Here is a 17,993-nt window from a genome sequence, read left to right on the forward strand (position 1 = left end):
GCCTCATTGTCCTGAAAGGAGCTTCTTCTGGGATATTTTGTTTGTTCAAATCCTGTATTGTTTTCTAGATTTTCATTTGTAGTTCTCAGAGTACTGATTCTTAATTATTTTTTTTTCCATATTTTTTCCTTGTGCTGTTTTTGCTCTGTGTCAGATAGATAAAAGAAGTTATGATAAATTAATTGGGAAGTCAGGAGCAATTTGGAAGGCTGCTCCACTATTTAGGATTCACAGACGAGAGATAACATACTTCTTAACTTCTTTACTTCATAACTAAAGCAAGACCAGTGCCAGATCTAAAGTTAAAAAGTTTCTTCTTTGGAAAGTTTTAATTGCATAAATTGTTTTTATTTCACTTGTGGAGATACAAGTTAATTCAAGAAAGAGCTTTACAGCCTTGTTGCATCTTTCAGGGCTGTTTTACCCTCTATTACATGTGGAAACTGAAGGACACTTTTTTGGAGGGTTGTGACTTGATGCTGTCATCTTCCTGCTAAAATCAAAGTATCTACAGGGTACAGAAAGCAGTTGAAATCTGCAGAAAAGCAGAAGTGAGTGTTTTAAAAGATTTTAAAGGAGAGATTTAGAAACTGGCAGAATATTTCAAGGAGTGCTTGAAAGAAACCAGCATTATACTGATCTCTGTGAACTTACAAATAAGCCAGAAGCAGCAATTCGTCGGACGACTCTGCTGACAGGAATATCAGCTTTCATGGGAGAAAACTGGATATAAAGAACAAACAATTTCTACCAAACGAGAGAAGTACAGCAGTGATTTCAGTGCTGCCATCAGGATCTGACAGATCTTTTCTTGTTTAACACTAACCTGTTTTTGTGTTCTGCTGTTTCATCTTTGGCCTAATACTGGAATTAAAACAGGTTCCTGCCTTTCTCCAAACTTCAGCAAATGCTTTTTGCAAGCCAGGTGTTGGGAGTGTGAGCAGGTGTGCACTATGTGCTTCCCATGATACCAAAGTGCCCTTGAGAGGAAAACCCGAACGGAGCCGATTTGCTGGGTCATGTTTTCTCTCTCGTGACACTCCTTCCCCACGAGCTCTTCAGCTGGGTGTGAACAACTGACAGGGAGCTGAGCCAAGGCTCAGCCTTGGACTGTGGACCTGCTCAGCCGCTAACAGCAGCCCGACGGCAAAATGATGGAAGAGGTCTCCATAGTGGTGGCTTACGATGCCCACGTGTTTGGCCAGCTGCGCGATGAGGATTTTCTGGCCAATCTGGTGGCAGTCAGCAAACCCAAAGCTGTGGTAGGTGTTCCTCCTTTGCCAGTAGTGCTCAAGGTTTTGCTCTGTCCTAGAGCTAAGTCCTTCTGTTGAAAACTTTACTTTTTAATGCACTTTTTTGTTCTTTAATTTCTCTTTTTATTACTTGGTTTATATTTTATTACTTTTTCAGAAACTTGCTGTCATGCATCAAAAAAATGAAAATAATTTATTTCAGAAGAGATTATTAAAATCTCTTTCTGGGCAGCTAAGTTTAGAAGAAGGTGATTTGCTCAGTAGGATCATAGTTAAAATAATACTTTTTACATAATTGGAATAATAATTAAGCCAATCCAGACTGTTAGAATGTAAGTCAGGAGGGTGGAGTAGATGCTGGTTGTGGGGTGCAGGTACCCTCATCACTAAATCTGAGAGAATCAGTCCCTTCCTTAGGAATGATGATATTCCACTTTTATATGTTTCGAAATCAGCAGAAATATCTGTAAAAATCCTGTTGTTGAATGAAATATGCTATTTATTCATCAATAGCATGTCTCTTTCTCTAAGTGATATGTAGAGTGTGGTCATCTCCCTCTGTCATGGAGTTCTTAGTGCTTGGAGGGAGCTGCAGGCTCTGAAATTTGGTGCAAAAGTTCATCTTTGGCCTCAGATCCTGAGCCCATGTGGGAGCCAGGATGCCTAGAAGGAGTGTTTTGAAATAAAAATGTATGTACAGGTATTAAGCGTAATGTGCAAGCAGATACAGTTAACATTTCAGGCTAAATACAAATTAACTAATTATTCAGCAGCCCAAAGAAGTGCTCATGTGTGCAGATTAGGGCTGGTTGTGTGTTTGTACCCAGTCAGTTCCTCTGCTGGGACAAAGGAGGCTGTTCTTAGAAAAGGAAGATTTGCTTTATTGTATTTTGTGTAAAGTGTCTCTGTGCTTGTTTCCTGCTCAGGTTTTTCTGCCTCTCCATGCTAAGGAGATCTCAGATGCTGAACTTATTTCCTGCATCTCATGTAGGATCATTGAATCTCTGGATGTAAACCAAAATTCTGCCCAATCCCTTTTATTATGATGTTTTTTCCTGTCTTTTGCCTTCTTTAGGCTAGAATTTTCCAGGTCCATTATAATGGTTAGACAATAAATCTAAAAATTCTATATATACTGAAAAGTATAGACAAAACCAGCTCTAATATAAGCTGGTTTGAGGCTGGGCTCCAAGCAGGCTTTGGTTATCAAGCATATCAGGAGTCACATGTTTTTTCCCTTGATGGATATTTTTAAACACATGGTATCCCTTAATTCAGTGTCCAGCCACAGCCTTTCCTCTTGTTCTGCCTTAGCTGATAGCTGTGGCAGCATGTGTTGCTTTGCCTGGGAGGCCAGAGTAGGATTTCCTTCTGGCAGAACCTGCTGTTGCAATAGGATTAACCGGAGCCTGGTCCTGGCAGCTCTGGGAGAGTGTCTTAGGATGAGTTTCTTTCAGCAAGGGTTGATGAGCAGAGGGTTTTCCTTTGAGCTTCCTGCCCTGAACTGCTGGGTTGTTCTAGAGCTAGCACTTGCAGTTGCTGAATTAAAATCCCTGTGGTAAGAAGACCTTTGACAGTGGCTTACCTTGTGATTTAAACCTTTGGGAACTGCAGCCATGCTGGGCTCAGCGATGGCCTCTGCAGATCTGGGCAGCTGCAGAGCACGAGTAACAGAAACTGTGTTGTGGATCTCTAGATTCCTTTGGATCAGCTGTGAGTGACCAAGAGAGAGAGGAACAGGTGTGAAAGCATCACATCACATCTCCAGATGTTTTCTGCCACTCTGAAAATAAGATGAAAAACATTTCTCTATGAAGTAACTACTTATCTCCTAGTAAACAGAGAACAACTGTGGGAGGAAAAAGTACAATTTTACTTTTATTTAGCAGATCTGACTAACTAACTTTACTGTAAGGGTTTGTCCTGATCAATTTTTTTTTTCTTTTCCTGATATCAAAGAGTATTAACATGTTTATGTATTAACATGGGACTTTGAGCCTGGTCTCATGGAAGCTATCCCTGCCCATGGCAGAGAGCTGGAACAAGATGATCTTTAAAGTTCTTCTGACCCAAACGATTCTAGGATTCCATGTTTCAGTGCATTATGTACTAGTAAAGAAATCAAGAAGTATGTTTTTTGTTGGGTTTACATAGGAAACACCTAACTGCTTTGTAACTGGTTTTTGGAGGATAATAACTAAGCAAATAATGGTACAGACAACCTGCAGATGTTTAAAATGAAGCTCTCCTCAGGATTGTTATAGGACTAGACAATGCATGGGAGTCTCTTCATAGTGTGTGGGAGTCTGCACTATGAAGGGACAGGACTTGATGGCTCAAAAAGTTTATTTTGGTTCTCTTCTGCTCCATTTAACTGCGGGACAAGCTGATGGTTTGGCTAAGTTGGGGCAAATCATGTTGACTCTGTCACAGTCATTTCACCAGCTTGCAGAAAGGTGTGTACGGTACACAATGGGACGTTCTGCAGGAAGGACTTGTGGACGTTTTGTTTATTCTAAGAGTTCATTTTAATAGCACAGGTATGTTGCAATCTGGGATTCATCTGTTGGGTTTGCAAAATAAAGTTTGTTATTTTGAAAAGCTTTTCTGTTAATCCGTTCAGGTTGCAGAGAATAGTTTAAAAGAAAACATTCTATAAAACTTTTATTCTGTGGTTGGGATGGTCTTGTTGGAAGGTTTCTGGCATTACAGGTAACTCACTGCAGCTCCATTGGGTTGTGCAATGGGCCAGGTTGCACAGCAGTCTCCCTTGCACAGAGAGACACGTCATGACATGAGGTGACAAAGGGTTAATGCTGAAACCAAACCAGGCCAGGTGAGATCTGTGCGGGTTCCTTGTACTTAAGGCCAGCCCTCTGTGACCTTCTGACACAGCCAGTGCCATATAGGCATGAACTTGAGCACAGTCAGAATTATCTGCTCTTGTCCGAATCATCTTTATCCATCTGGAAAGCATAGCAGCATTTTTATAATGTTGCTCTGATGCTCTTAAACAATTAAAGAGGATGTGGATGATCCAAGGTTTTGTTAAATATGTTTCAAAGCGACACTGTATAATAGCAATCCCCCCAACATATAATAGTATTAGTCATATTGCAATGTGACTATGAAATGGAGTTGTTTTGCTGTGTGGTCTTGCTTTCAGAATTTCAAGTTGTTCTGAAACTACTGTGCAGAGACGTGGAGAGCAGCATATATAAGTGGGCTGCTGTGTAGTTTGTGCAAGAATTGGGCAGCTTTACTGTGGGGAATTTCAATTCCTGGTTTATCTGCAGAAAACTTGGACTCAAGGGTTTATAAAAATGCTATTCTAAGTGGTATAATCCTCTTAATCCAGAGCTGAAGGACGTTCTTGTGGAAAGCTTAATTGTATTTCCATTTTCCTGCCTGCATTGCTGCGTTTAGCTCTCTATTTGGGGGAATTATCAGCCATTTCATAGAAAGAATTTGTGGTTATATACTGGCAGACTCTGGCATAAGGATTTTTAAGCTCTCAGCTTCTCATCAAAGCTGAACTCAGGAGGTTTGGAGTGGGTGGGTGAACTGCAAAGCGGGTGAAAAACTTGGGAGGCCTGGGAGAAGTGCATTCATGGGTTGAAGTCTAACTGGCAGGGATCTGAACATATTTGGGGGTTGATGGTGGGGCTGTGTTTAACATATTCAGGCCAAGACACCAGAAGAGGATGTACCCTGTTTAACAGGGGGCAGAAACTGGAGGGCAGGTGCTGGGCTGAGAGGAGCTAGCCGAGGTTCAGCAAGTGCAAAGGTAAATGCAGAATCCTGAATAGGATAAATTCCATCATCTCTGCAGGATGGATGCTAAATCTCTGGACAGCATGAGTGTGTAAGCTGGGAGTTGTGGTGGATAACCTGTACCCTGCAGTGCCCAAGGCTGCCTGTGCACAGACAGGTGTCAGTGAAATGTATCTCTCTCCCTGAATCCAGTCCTGAGCCCCCATGGAGACCACGGATATTCACAGGCTAAAGCAGGTGGAGTGGAAGACTGATGGGAAGGCAGGGTCTGACTGCACAGTGAAGGATGGGAGAATTGGGGTATCTTAGCCTGAGGAGGAGAAAGCTCAGGAGGGATCTAAGTGCAGTCTCTGGCCACCTAATAGGTCTTAGAAGCAGAGAGCCAAACTCTGAGGCAGACAATGATGGGACCTTGCATTATGACAAATGGTCATAATTTGTAGCAGAGTCAGTTCTGGCTCAGCACAAGGGAAAGCACTTCTGTTCAGGCAGACTCTGGTATCTCCATCCTTGGAGGCCTTCAGGAGCAGCATGCAGCATGCTCTGGCTTTAACCTGCCCCTGCCTGAGCAGGAGCTTGGTCCATGCGCCCTCTGGAGCCTTTCCAATCCCAGTTTTTCCTTCAATCTCTAATTCTGCCTGTGTGGAGTTAGGATTTTTTTAATTTTTTTTTTCTTCTTAGGGAATTTTCTCCCTTTTGTTGTCTAAGAGATGATAACGATGATACTTAAGAGAGACAAAAGATGTGGCTGGGAGGAGGCGGAGGAAGAAGAAGGGTGCAGTTTGCTACTGTCTCTGAGCTCAGGGGCTTTGGGAAGTGCAGAGGTACCATGAGATTTTGGCTGGGGGCTGAGGGGCTGGGCTCTGCTCTGAGCTCTCACTCTCGGGACCAGAGTGGGACAGGTGTGGTTTTGGTGCCGGATTCTTGCTGCCCAGAGGATTGGCTGCCACTGCTGAGTGGTTTTGTTCTTCACTGCGTCTCCTCACCACGCGTGAGCCTCTGCTCGCAAGAGCAGCTGTTCACCTGGGAGCTTTTCAACACCCGACATCACTGGGAAGGGGACCCCGACCCCTGACCCCCTCTGGAGGCAGTGTTTCCCAGCAGTTTGTGGGAGCCTGGCTGCTGCTGCCCAGCCCTGCTGTTTTCTGCACTGATTTGGGTTTTTTGCTATGCTTTCACCTGACACTCCTTGCCCGCCTGGACACCCTACAGCTTCTGCCAGGGCTCTGGAGATTTTGCTACGCTTTGTTTGCCACCCTGGGTGTGCCTGCCTCTGCCATCCCAGCCACTGCTCCGTGATCCCTGCTAGAGCCCATTTCACCCTGTGGTCCTGGCCCCAGGACCAGCTGTCCACCGTGAGTTTGCAAAGGAAGCGCCATTTCCATCTCTTGGTGCCGGCTGTGCCGCCATCACCGCGTGAGGGAGACGCGGGTGGGCACAGCGCCCCCTGGCGGCGCGGGGAGCCACGGCAGCCCTGCCCGGCCGGGAGCCGGCAGCGCCCCTGGCGGCCGAGAGCGGAACTGCAGCGAGGGCAGCGCCCCTGGCGGCCGAGAGCGGAACTGCAGCGAGGGCAGCGCCCCTGGCGGCCGAGAGTGGAACTGCAGCGAGGGCAGCGCCTGCAGCCGAGAGCGGAACTGCAGCGAGGGCAGCGCCTGCAGCCGAGAGCGGAACTGCAGCGAGGGCAGCGCCTGCAGCCGAGAGCGGAACTGCAGCGAGGGCAGCGCCTGCAGCCGAGAGCGGAACTGCAGCGAGGGCAGCACCCCTGACGGCCGAGAGCGGAACTGCAGCGAGGGCAGCGCCCCTGGCGGCCGAGAGCGGAACTGCAGCGAGGGCAGCGCCCCTGGCGGCCGGGAGCGGAACTGCAGCGAGGGCAGCGCCTGCGGCTGGGAGCGGCGGGGCTGGGCTCCTGCTCTGCTCCTTGCTGCTGCTGCTCTTCTCCTTTATTTGTCTTGTTGCACACACTGTAGAAAACTGGTATTCCTTTTCCCATATCTTTGCTTGAAAGCCCCCATAATTTCAAAGTTATAATCATTCAGAGGGAAGGGGGTCATATTTTCCATTCCAAGGGAGGTTCCTGCCTTGGCAGGTTTCCGTTTTTCAGACGCAGAGAGACAGATCTGTGGATAAAGAATAAAATTTGACTTACGGTTTATAACAAGATGTTGGTGTGGAACCAGTTTTTTAGCCAGATCCTTATCAGCTCTGCAGAGCGTTTGTGTGGGTTCTTGGTTTCAGCTTGTCAGCCAAAGTCATCCAGGTGTGTTGATTTGTGGTCCTTAAATGTTATTTCCATACAGGGATTTTGGTCTAGGGGAATCTCTACTGCTTTAAGTATTTACTATAAATAACAAGAGTGGACCAGATAGCTCTTCTGCTTGTCCTGTCAGTAATTCTGCCCTGCAAAAAAACCTGCAGACTGGTTAGAACTGAGCTGTTTTCTGGACCATTGTGACTCATCTGAATCATAATTATTTTTGAGCTGTAATTTTTAATGCATTTGAGCAACACTTAGAAATCCTCTTTTTTCCTATATCCTCTAGAATACCATCCAGCCTAATGGAATTCAAAGAAGATTTGGAAGTTTTCTTTCTTCATTTAGTTTAAATTACTGTTTAATTCGTTCCCAAATAATAGCATATTCTTTTCTGTTTATTTTTTCTTCTTGCTGCCTTTTTCTTGTCATTGGGTCAAGAAACAATTATTTAAGCAATGTCTCAAATACACATTTTATAAATAGCAATGGAATTTTGACACATTCAAAAGAAGGACAACTTCTGACGCTGCCTCATTTTCTTAAAAAAATTCAGGGGAATCAATACAAGTGTTTCAGGGCTCTGAGAAACAGCTTGTTTCTGTCATAAGCCCATTTGGGAGAAGAAATTTGAAGTAAGTGTCTAGACATTATTGGTTATATATGGCAAGTATGTTCATTGACTTTGAAAAGAGTTCTGAAATGAGATGAAAAGACTGTTTATCTCATTATAGAAGTCCGTTTTCATAATTACTAGAAGATGCAGGTAAATATTAGTTACAAATATTCTGTCTTCAGTGTCTACAACTACTTTCATTCTTTTTGAACCCAGTTCCCATAAGAATTTGGCATACTTTGTGCTGAGATTGGAAGATGAATTTCAGTGGGTTTTATCCTGTTGGGTTTGTGCTTTCATGCACAGTGTAATACATTTATTTTCTTTTATTGCTTCCTTCTACCTATATCAGTATGAGCTCACCAAAAACCAGCCATCTATATTGACTGGAGTGCTGGCTATGCTTGTTGCTGATGTTGTAAAGCTGTGGGCTTCTAGAAAAATCCCGATGGTTTGATTTAGAGCAGCGTGTTAGCTGTGCCAGGGTGATGCTCTGTGTATGTAGTGTAGTGCTTTTGCTTCAAGGCAGAGTTGCCAGAGTAATCCCAAGTTACAATATCAAGGCATAAGTAAGATATTGTGTATTATTTGTCCATTACCTTGGAGACCACAGTGCACAGGCAAGAATGAACATGCAGATTGTCCACGCTCAGGCTGAACTTCCGGAGCAGGTCAGGCAGCACTGGAACACGATAACAAGATTCCAGTTATCTCAGAAGTAAAGGTCTCGTTCTTTCCATGGCTGGAGGAATTAGGAATGGATCACACTTGGACAGAGAGCTCAGGGGAAAAAAAGGCTTGCTGCTTCTCTGCTGCTGCTGGTACCAGAGGGTGAAAATCATGGGAGCCAGACCTTGCTGGTAATTTGCTGGCTTTGTTTCCCAAAGGAAGTGCCTGCTCTCTCTCTCTGTGGGAGCTCCTTCCCTTGCAGGGCTCCCTTCAGTGGCAGCAGCTTGGCTTTCCTGTTGAAGCTGGCAGCATGGACACACTGCATCTTTTTCTTCCAGCCCCTCCTACCCGACAAACTCCTTGCTTCTGTCAGTGCTGTTGGGATGTTCTGTGCTGGGTGATAAAGTGGCAGGAGTCCATTGGTAATTTTTGAGCCTGACAGGGTCTCAGCTAAACGTGATGGATGAGCACAGGTCTGTGTGCAGGTCAAGTGGTAGTGGTGGCTGGTAGTGCTGGTGTGGTGATAGAACCATAGCTAGAGGAGAGAAATAAGCAGGAAGTTTAAAAAAACAACCTTTTATGTACAGCACCGTTTAATGTACAGGTTTGGGAACTGGTGCAGCTCCTTTGTATCTGTGGGTGCTGATGGGCCGTGCAGCTGTGTGGTCCCATCCCCAGGGATACTCTCAGACAGCTGCTTAAACCGCATCAATGGCCAAATAGTGATTTTTAAACAGCCCTGCCCTTCCTCCACCTCCCTGCCAGCTCTGTGCCAAGGCATCCTGTAGGTACAGAGGCTGAAAGATGCAACATAAAACCTGAAGTCTCATTCAAGGTGTAGAGGGAACCTTCTTGGCAGATCAGTGAGATAAATTGAGAAGGGCATGGATTCGTTGTTGCATTAACAGCCTGTGCCATGCTTTGGTGACCCTTGGTGATACCTTGGAGTTGGACACTGTTCCACTTGTATTTTCAAAATGCTGATGGGTGGCTTTTTTTAGGGTATTAGCAATTTTGTTTACGAAGCTGGATAAGCAGAAAAAAGGCAAGACTTTTAGAGAATGAAGCTGTGTTAGGTGCTGAAATATAGATAAAAGTATTTGATATAACAAAGCAGATTGTAGAGTTCTAAGTGTAATTATATAACCACAGAATCACAGGTTTTAAGGGGCATTAAAGACTATCTAGGTCCACTTCCTTGCCATGGGCAAGGAATGGGCTTCCACTGTCCCAGGTTGCTCCAAGCCCCATCCAACCTGGCCTTGGACACTTCAGGGATGGGGTAACCACAGCTTCTCTGGGCACTGTGCCAGGGCCTCACCACCCTCACAGTGAAGAATGTCTTCCTCATATCTAATCTACCCCTGTGCTCTGGCAGTGTGAAGCCATTCCACCCCTTGTACAAAGTCCCTCTCCAGCTCTCCTGGACCCCCTTTAGGGGCTCTAACATCTCCCCAGACCCTTCCCTTCTCCAGACTGAACAACCCCAGATCTCTCAGCTGGTGTTCATAGGAGAGGTGCTCCAGCCCACAGAGCATCTCCATGGACTCCTGGACCCACTCTGACAGGTCCACAATGGTTCAGTTTTAATATAGAAAAGGTATCTATTTTCTGCTAGTGAAGTAATCCACTAAAAAGTAATTACTCTTAGTAACTTCTATGTTTGAAATATTGATAAAAGTAATGACAGGTTTGAGCATCAAGGACCTCCACACTCATCAGAGAAACTTGATGCTGATTTTAAAGATGCAAATGAGAAGTTTTTTGATTCAGAGTTGATCTAAAATAATATTAACACATTCTGTGTGTGTTCACAGAATACTGCAAGGTTCTTTGATTACCTGGACATATGATTCAGAGTTGTCATCTAGCACCCATCCTCCATCTCAAGAAGTAGGTTATTTTTCATCCTGTGCTGGACACAGAATATGACAGGAGACAGGATGTGGCTCAGTCATTCAGCAGAATCAGAACCTTGTCTTGCAGACACCAGGTTTCACTAGTGTCATGGCAGGTTTCAGAAAATGTACTGAGCCAGGGGTTTATTAGCTGAAAGCTGTGCACTCTGTGGACTAAATATGTTGAATGAGACGAGTTTTACAGTAAAGCCTTGGTAAAACCACTAGTTTGAACATCGGCACTGATAAGTTGTTGGCCTTGTGTTGGCATTTGTGCTGCAGTTAGTTCTAGAATAAACAAGGTTGGAAGTGAACCCTAACACCATGTAGCTGGGAGAGGCTGTTTCCCCACTATGTGATGCAAGAAAATTACTTGAATGTCTGATTCTGTTGTCACAGGGATGATGGCAAAGGCTCTGTTTGTCTTCCTGCTTGCTGTTCTCCTCTCTTGCTGTGATGTGCTAAGAAATGTGACTAAAGCTCTGGAATTGTTGTGGGCAGGGGTTAGATCTCAATCAAAATGAATTGTATGCTTCTGGTGAAGAAAGCTAAGAGTTGAATTTCATACAGTCACTGAGGAGACATAAAACCTTCAGCATTACATGCTGTATATCAAAAGGGGTGTGTATGTAAGGCACAGAATCACTTGGAGCTGTTACGTTTATGAGGTACAAACTGATGAATAAATCCTATGCTGGAAAACTAGCTGCTACCCATAGGAAGTGTGTTACCTAGAGCAGAGCCTTGGCTTAGATGACTGGGCAGCATCACTCTCCCAGTTACCCAGTCCTCACTGTGGCTCTGGCATATACAGGTGGTTCCATTTAATCTGGATAGTCCTCAGTAGCAGAGGTCTCATTGTTCAGGCACTCTTTAAGTTAGGGCAGATAATAAAAATTACCTGTAAGCAGATATTTTCCACCTAGAATGTTTCTGATATTGGTGGTGTTGTTGACCAGAGCCATTGAAATGCAAACTGTGTGCTAGCTGACAGTGGCTCTGGCTGTTCTTTCCCGGTGTGTGTCTCACTGCTGCAGCCCTTATCTGTACAGAAGGAAGCACTTGTGTCTGGGGGAGCTGTGAGACATCAGCTGCAAGTGCAGGAAATAATCAGCCATTTCCAAGCACTGCTTTTCAGCCATTCAGGGTGTCTCTTCTTTACTAAAACAATGCAAATTGAAGTGGATAATAAGGTCAAAGTGAAAATGAATTTTTGATTGCAGAAAGACATTTTGGGATTCTGAAAAGAGTCTGCCACAGGCAGAATATCCTTTCCTTGGCCCTTTTTCATAGATGCAGGTTCTCCTGCAGCCTCTCAAACACAAGCATTGTGGTCAGTGCTAAAATACACATTGGTTTTTAGAGTTACAGTTCAGGGAATCAAAATTCATTCTCTTTCCCTGTGTTGCTGCAGGACTGGTGTACAGTGGGGCTTATTGAACATCTCTGTCTCAGCTTACTCTTAGTTAAACATTTTGCTAACTGAGCCTAACTAAGCAGATCTTTAAACAGCAGGGCTGTGAAAGAATAATGGGCTATACCTGGTTCAGTGGATTTTCGTGAATGGAAATACATTGTAGAGATTAAAATCTGACAAAAGGATCTGGTGTTGGAAATGATCCAGTGTCACTGACTCTGCTGCTGCTGGTTTGAATCACAGTAGATTGTGCAGGTGCTCTGTAAATTTTGCAACCTGCCTTTCTCTTGTTTCTATAAATTCCTCTGAACGTGCCATTGCAATTGAGACATTTTGATAATGGACTAATGTGGCAGAATTAAACGAAATTCATGCCAATGCTGATTTCCTTTGCCTTCAACTGGCTTCCAGGTTGGCTTTCTGTTGTCCTGAAGACTCTCTTCAGGAATTCTTAAATGTACAGAGCTGGCGAGGAGGTGACTTGCAGCAAGAAGAAACATCTCCCCCTGCATGGAAGGGATACTCAGGTGTGCTGATGTAAAAAGAGCATTTTTCTCACTTCTGTTTCCAAACATGAGGTGGAGAGATGCTGTTCTGCAGCAGATGCTGAGGCGTGCATTCAGCAGGACATCCTATGTACATTTTCAAGGAATTTCAAGGAACAACTCCTTCCTTCCAGCTTAGATGGTCAAATAGCATCTGACAGCTGTGTCTTTTATTGTGCCCCAAAACCAGGGATCAGATGGTGCTGAATGAGCTTTACAGTGTGGGGTTGAATGCAGGATGTGTGAGAAGAACAGGATACTGTAGCCTAGTGGAAACACTGGAGGAGTGCTCTTCCAAGGCTTCCAAACTGGTGCTGAAACAGCCTGCTGCCAGTGAGCCCTTCCCTGCACGGTGTCAAAAAGAGAGATGGGAATTCTTCAAGCTGTGCTCCAGCCTGGAATTTCTTTCTAGGCAGCTGATGTCATTCCTACATTAAGTTTTACAAATGGATGCTGCAGGTTTTCTGTTCAGAATACCCATCCTAAATAGAGTTTTGTGAGAAATAATTTTCTCTTTCAGATTTCATGCTTCTGGCTAAGATCTCATTGGAGATGCAGTTGTTCAGATTATACTGTGTAATAGCTTTAAAGTCTAATCCAGGAGACAAGTCTGTTGTGTGAGCATAGTACTGTGGTGTTTTTTTCTTTCTTTTTTATTACTGCCTCCACCCAGAAGAAACACAAATGGCTTTATCTGCTTCTGAGCCTTATTCCTACACAGATATGGCACAATACTCTTTTGGCCAACCATGTTTTTAAGGAAAGGATAATACAGTTGTCCATAGCAATGACTGCACAGACAAGTAGAACAAAGTCAGTTTTTTCATCTAATTTTGTTACACTGAAACCTTCATCTGGCTTAATAAAGTACTTAAACAGAGCTGTATTCCTTAAAATAGAGCTACTTCCTTCCTGGAACTTGATGTAGTTGTATTTCAAATATAAAGTATTAACTGGAACAAAATGTTACAACTTTGAGTGTGAACTAAGATGATGCATGTGATTAGAATTTTTTTATTGCTAATCTGCTGAGCTTCTGTTTAAAGCTCACAATCTTCAGCTGATGCTGACAGAACCAAGCCTGGTTGTGACATTTCTTCTGATACTGTTTTAAATCATAAGGTGAGGAAAGTTAAGTACACACAAGCATAACTCCCATCTCCTCAAGGGAGGCACTTGTAGTGTGGTTTTGTGGGAGCCTCTTGCACCTGGTGCTTGTGGCTGTGAGCAGGGGCTGAGCTGGTCCCAGCATTCCTGAGCCAGGTTCCCAGGCATCACCTCTGCTTGGGAATGGTCCTGCTTTGCAGCAGTGGGAAGAGTCTGGGCTTGTGCTGGGGATCACAGAACGAGAGGTGTGTGGTGGATGGATAAAAGGGAGGCTGGGCTGCACCAGTGTCTGTGCTCACTGTCCGTGCCCTCTCAAAGCAGGCTGGGGAGGCTGCAATACCCCCACCTCAGCTTGAAATTACCAAGCAAATCCATCACCAGTGAAGCAGAAAATTGTCACTTGCTTCAAAGAATGAGAAAGGAAAGCACTGCACACTTTCTTCATTGGCTTTTTGCTTTCTTTTTTTTTTTTTTTTTTTTTTTTTTTCCTTCTTCTACACTGAGGCAAGAACTAGAGAGGACAAAGTGAGATTAGAGAATACTGACCACACTGTTAGTGTGGTGGGGCAATGTATTTTTGGAGTGTTAATGCAGTGCTAGATAGGGAAAGGAAGTGGGGAGCTGGGAAAGAGATCCCCTGCTCAGTTTGGCACTGTCCTGGTGCTGGAAATCAGAAATCAAGTAATAGGATTTCACTATCTGGATCAGCCCCTGGCTGTCTGCAATATGTTCAGGAAATCACTTCCCATCTCTGCTTCCATTTCCTTGGCTGTCAAATGAACACAGCAATAACTGCCTCCTCTGAGTGCTCCGGCTGCATTAGAGCAATAAAACATTAGGGAGAAAGGAGTCATAGGTGTGATTTATGAATCCAGCAAGGTCAGGCTGAACTGCCTGTAAACAGCTAAAGAAATCACAGGATGAGGGAGGGGTCTCCTGAAGCTGAGCAGATGCTGATGCTCAGTACACTGTCCGTGCCCAGGACTGCCTGAGGAGGTGACACAAATCTCTCCAGCCCTGTCTGAAAACAAAACCAAAGTGGTTTTGTTTTCCACCTTCCACATATCACCCCACTGCAGTGAGTCCTTCAAGCATTTGGTGCCATTGGTTTATTTCAGAAAGAGGTTTTGCTTGTTCAATTCTTCTGTGTGGATGTTTTATTAAGATGCTCTGCATGGGTGTTTCCCTACATACAACTACTTACAACATGATTTTATACTTGAAGTCAATAAAATAAAACAACTCAGTGAGATAAGATATTGAGATAAATAATTATGAGGCATATTTATACACCATAAAAGTCTCCTAAATTTGATAACCATCAGTTCAAGCTAATATACCCCATGGTGCTAAAGAAAGAAAAAAGGAATCAATATTGCAGAAGCTTTTACAGACAATTTATGAGCACTTTGTTCAGGATCAGTCCATGAAGACTGAAGCATAGCTAGCACTATGCACTTACTTATGAAAATGTTTACTGAGAAATCCCTTGTTGAATTCACAAACTGTTTCAGGGAATTAAATTGGGAAATATGGAAATGGGCTTTTAAATTTTTTTTCCCATTTATTGGTGTATACTCAGAAGAAGAAAGCACTGTAATAAATTACCAAACTCCTTTGAGAAATGTGGCTGAATAGACAGTAACAGTGTAGTCCCTGCCAAAGTTCTTGGGCATACTTGCTCCAGTTTCTCTTTTACAAGATGAGTGGATTAGTATGTACTGGTTTCTGGTAGGATTCCCCCCCCAGCCCCTTAAGATAGACTTGTACTGTATTTAGGTACTTCCCAGTTAAGACAAAATTTGTAGCATAAATAGACACTAACATGCATCAGTCACTATCACCTTTCAAAGAGCTGGAGGCTGTTTTCTATGTCACACCTGATGCTTGCACGATCTGATGTTTGTTTCAGGTATTATTTACTGTTAGTATTCCTAAGAAAACGTTGCTGTGCTGTTTCCTTGCTGGAGAGTGTGCCAGGCACATGGGTCATCCCTCAGCCTGGGCCATGGCTGTGGACGGCTCCTGTGGTGCTGAATGAGGGAGCTGATGCCTCACAAGGCCCCAGAGGGCCCATCCTGCTCACAGCTGTGAACTGAAATACAAGCAAGTAAGGAGACCATATAGATAAGAAGGCTTGATGAGGGAATGAATTAGCAGGTATTAGGAAATGGTTGATAGTTGTAAGTGGAGGAAGCACCCAACTCCCAGTGCCAGGCTAAGGTGATCAGCACTGCTAACGTAAGCATAGGGGGATAACTGCAATTTTCACCTTCACTTTCCACTCCTACCTCCCTATTTACACAGACAGATACAAAATCTATCTTACATCTCTTGTTCCTTCAGATGGCAGGATTCTTACTGAAGCACTCACTTGGTTGTGTGAATAGTCTTGTCTGTCTCCCTGTGTAGTGAAAATTCGTTCTTATATGCACTTTAAAGGTTTCAATGAAAAGCATCAAGAATCAGGAAAATCTTTGGCTGAGCAGATCATCATCTAAGTTACACCGGTGTTGTGCCTTTTTGCCATGCTGCACCACCAAATCTCCCTCATATTTATCTTTATTTCCTGGTGGTTGCATATTGGAGCACAAAACTCCACAGCAGAACCTGACAATTGTGTTTGGAGGGTGTCCTTATCACACCCCAGCCAGGGAGCCTTGATCTGGTTCTCTAAATGAAAGTCCAGTAATTCTGGTGAAAGGAGGTTTTGGATATGTGATGGGTTTGTTTCATTGAAAACACTATGGTGAAATGATTTTTTATTCTTATGATTATTAGTTTCAGGCTGCAGCCAAGATAAAGCTGTCTGGGTTTGTGTTAGGAGGATTATTCAGTTGAAATGTGTAAAAACATCTCTTACTTAGTCACTTTCATTTCATGGTGTTTTGCCTTACTAAGTTTCATCCAAGTGAAACTTTATTGTATGTTTGCCCAATGTACTTCACGTTTTTATCTTTACCATTTTGTGTTTGTTTGCTTTAAGGGGGTTGATTTCGGATTCCATCAGTAATTGTGGAAATCGGTGCTACTTTGTTAATGCTTTGCAGATCATGGGTTTCTTGTTGCTATTTGCACCTCCCTCTGCAGCAACACTGAGCGCTTGCTTGGTCCCTTCTGGTACTGCAGAGCAAAGAGGTATTGAGCTGAAAACCAGCAAAGAGAAAACAACTGCAAAACTACACAGAAGCTGATATCTCTGCTCACTGGCAGCAGTTTTTGCCCTGAGGCAAGGTGACAGTGGCATGTCCTCAAAGCAGGGTGCAGCTAAACATGATCAATATGGGCTGTAGGAATATCTACATGGCAGATCAAGGGGAAGCCTTGTTTACACTCACGGTGGTGCGTGGTGTTAGGGATCTCTCCAGCTGCCAGTAGGTGACCTGAGTAACACTGTCAAATGTCCCCAGGGAGAGATGGGGGCACTGCATACCCAACCAAAAGGTGAAGGGAAAGCAGAGGATTTGTTTAAAAGAACACAGACTCCTTCTGATCAGTGTTTGAAGTGGAAGCATTCCCAGGATCAAGCAGCCTGGGTTTTGACCTTTCTGCATGGCTGTTTACCAAATTTATTTGTGATTTCTCTGAGCCACCTCTCTGCTCTCTTGCACTGCAGCATCTCCATCTGTGCCTAGGAGGGCTCTAATGCCAGACTTCATGAGGGCATTGGTCACAGGCTGTAATTTAGACATTAATACTCTCTCAGCAATAAAAACCATTACTTGGATCTCCCCCAGGGAATTGTCCAGTCCTTTTGTATGAGCACTCCTTTGTTCTGATCTTAATTTTAACAGTTGTCTTGCATCATTGTTTTGATGAATCATATGTATCAAAATGTGTTTTCCTTTTTCCTGTTCTCCCACTTGTTTGTGCTTTTTTTTCTTCTCGTTAGTCTTATTAAAATGTCTCCACTTTTGTTTCCCTTTAAATGTTTGAATAATTAGCAGCAGTGGGCACAGAAAGATTTCTGTCGATGTGAGCTGTATTGGTGTTCGACATGGCTTAATGAGTAGGGGAGGGGGGACAGTGGGGAGAGACTTTATTCAGCAGCAGCTTTCCAGCACTTCCTCGGTTTCCTGTTTGTAGGGAGAGCTTTCAGTCAGCTTTTCCAGCATTGCTCTAATTTCTAAATGCATGTTTTCCAAATCTATTCCGCAGGTGCCAACAAAAAAGCTGAAGAAATATGAGAGAGAGTACCAAACAATGCGAGAGAGCCAGCTGCAGCAGGAAGATCCTATGGACAGATATAAGGTAGGGAGATGCTATATGGGAATTTGGTGAATCCCACGAGGAGCGAGCTGTCTCCAGCAGTTAAGCAGAGGTGTGTGTACCATGCTCACCTCCCTGGGATGTGCCAGTGCAGACATTAGGGAAGTGAAGGCGAAACTCATCCCCTTTCTTGAATAAGCACTTTAAACCTTTGGGCTTAAGTCTTTTTTTCCAAGAATATTTCAATCACAATT

General features: G+C 43.9%; 1 protein-coding gene across 7 annotated transcripts in view; it reads left to right on the forward strand.

Annotated features, from left to right (window-relative positions):
• The window catches only part of RABGAP1L (RAB GTPase activating protein 1 like), a 229,893-nt gene that overhangs the window by 198,359 nt on the left and 13,541 nt on the right, over positions 1-17,993 (forward strand). For 6 of the 7 annotated variants that reach the window (XM_058843200.1, XM_058843202.1, XM_058843199.1 and 3 more), the window contains one exon: positions 17,689-17,781. In XM_058843200.1, the coding sequence (XP_058699183.1) occupies positions 17,689-17,781 (93 nt within the window). Of the gene's footprint in view, positions 1-14; positions 1,263-17,688; positions 17,782-17,993 lie in introns of those variants that run through there. The other variant, XM_058843203.1, reaches the window with a different exon arrangement.

Source organism: Poecile atricapillus, chromosome 7, assembly GCF_030490865.1.
Source record: "Poecile atricapillus isolate bPoeAtr1 chromosome 7, bPoeAtr1.hap1, whole genome shotgun sequence".
Lineage (NCBI taxonomy): Eukaryota > Metazoa > Chordata > Aves > Passeriformes > Paridae > Poecile > Poecile atricapillus.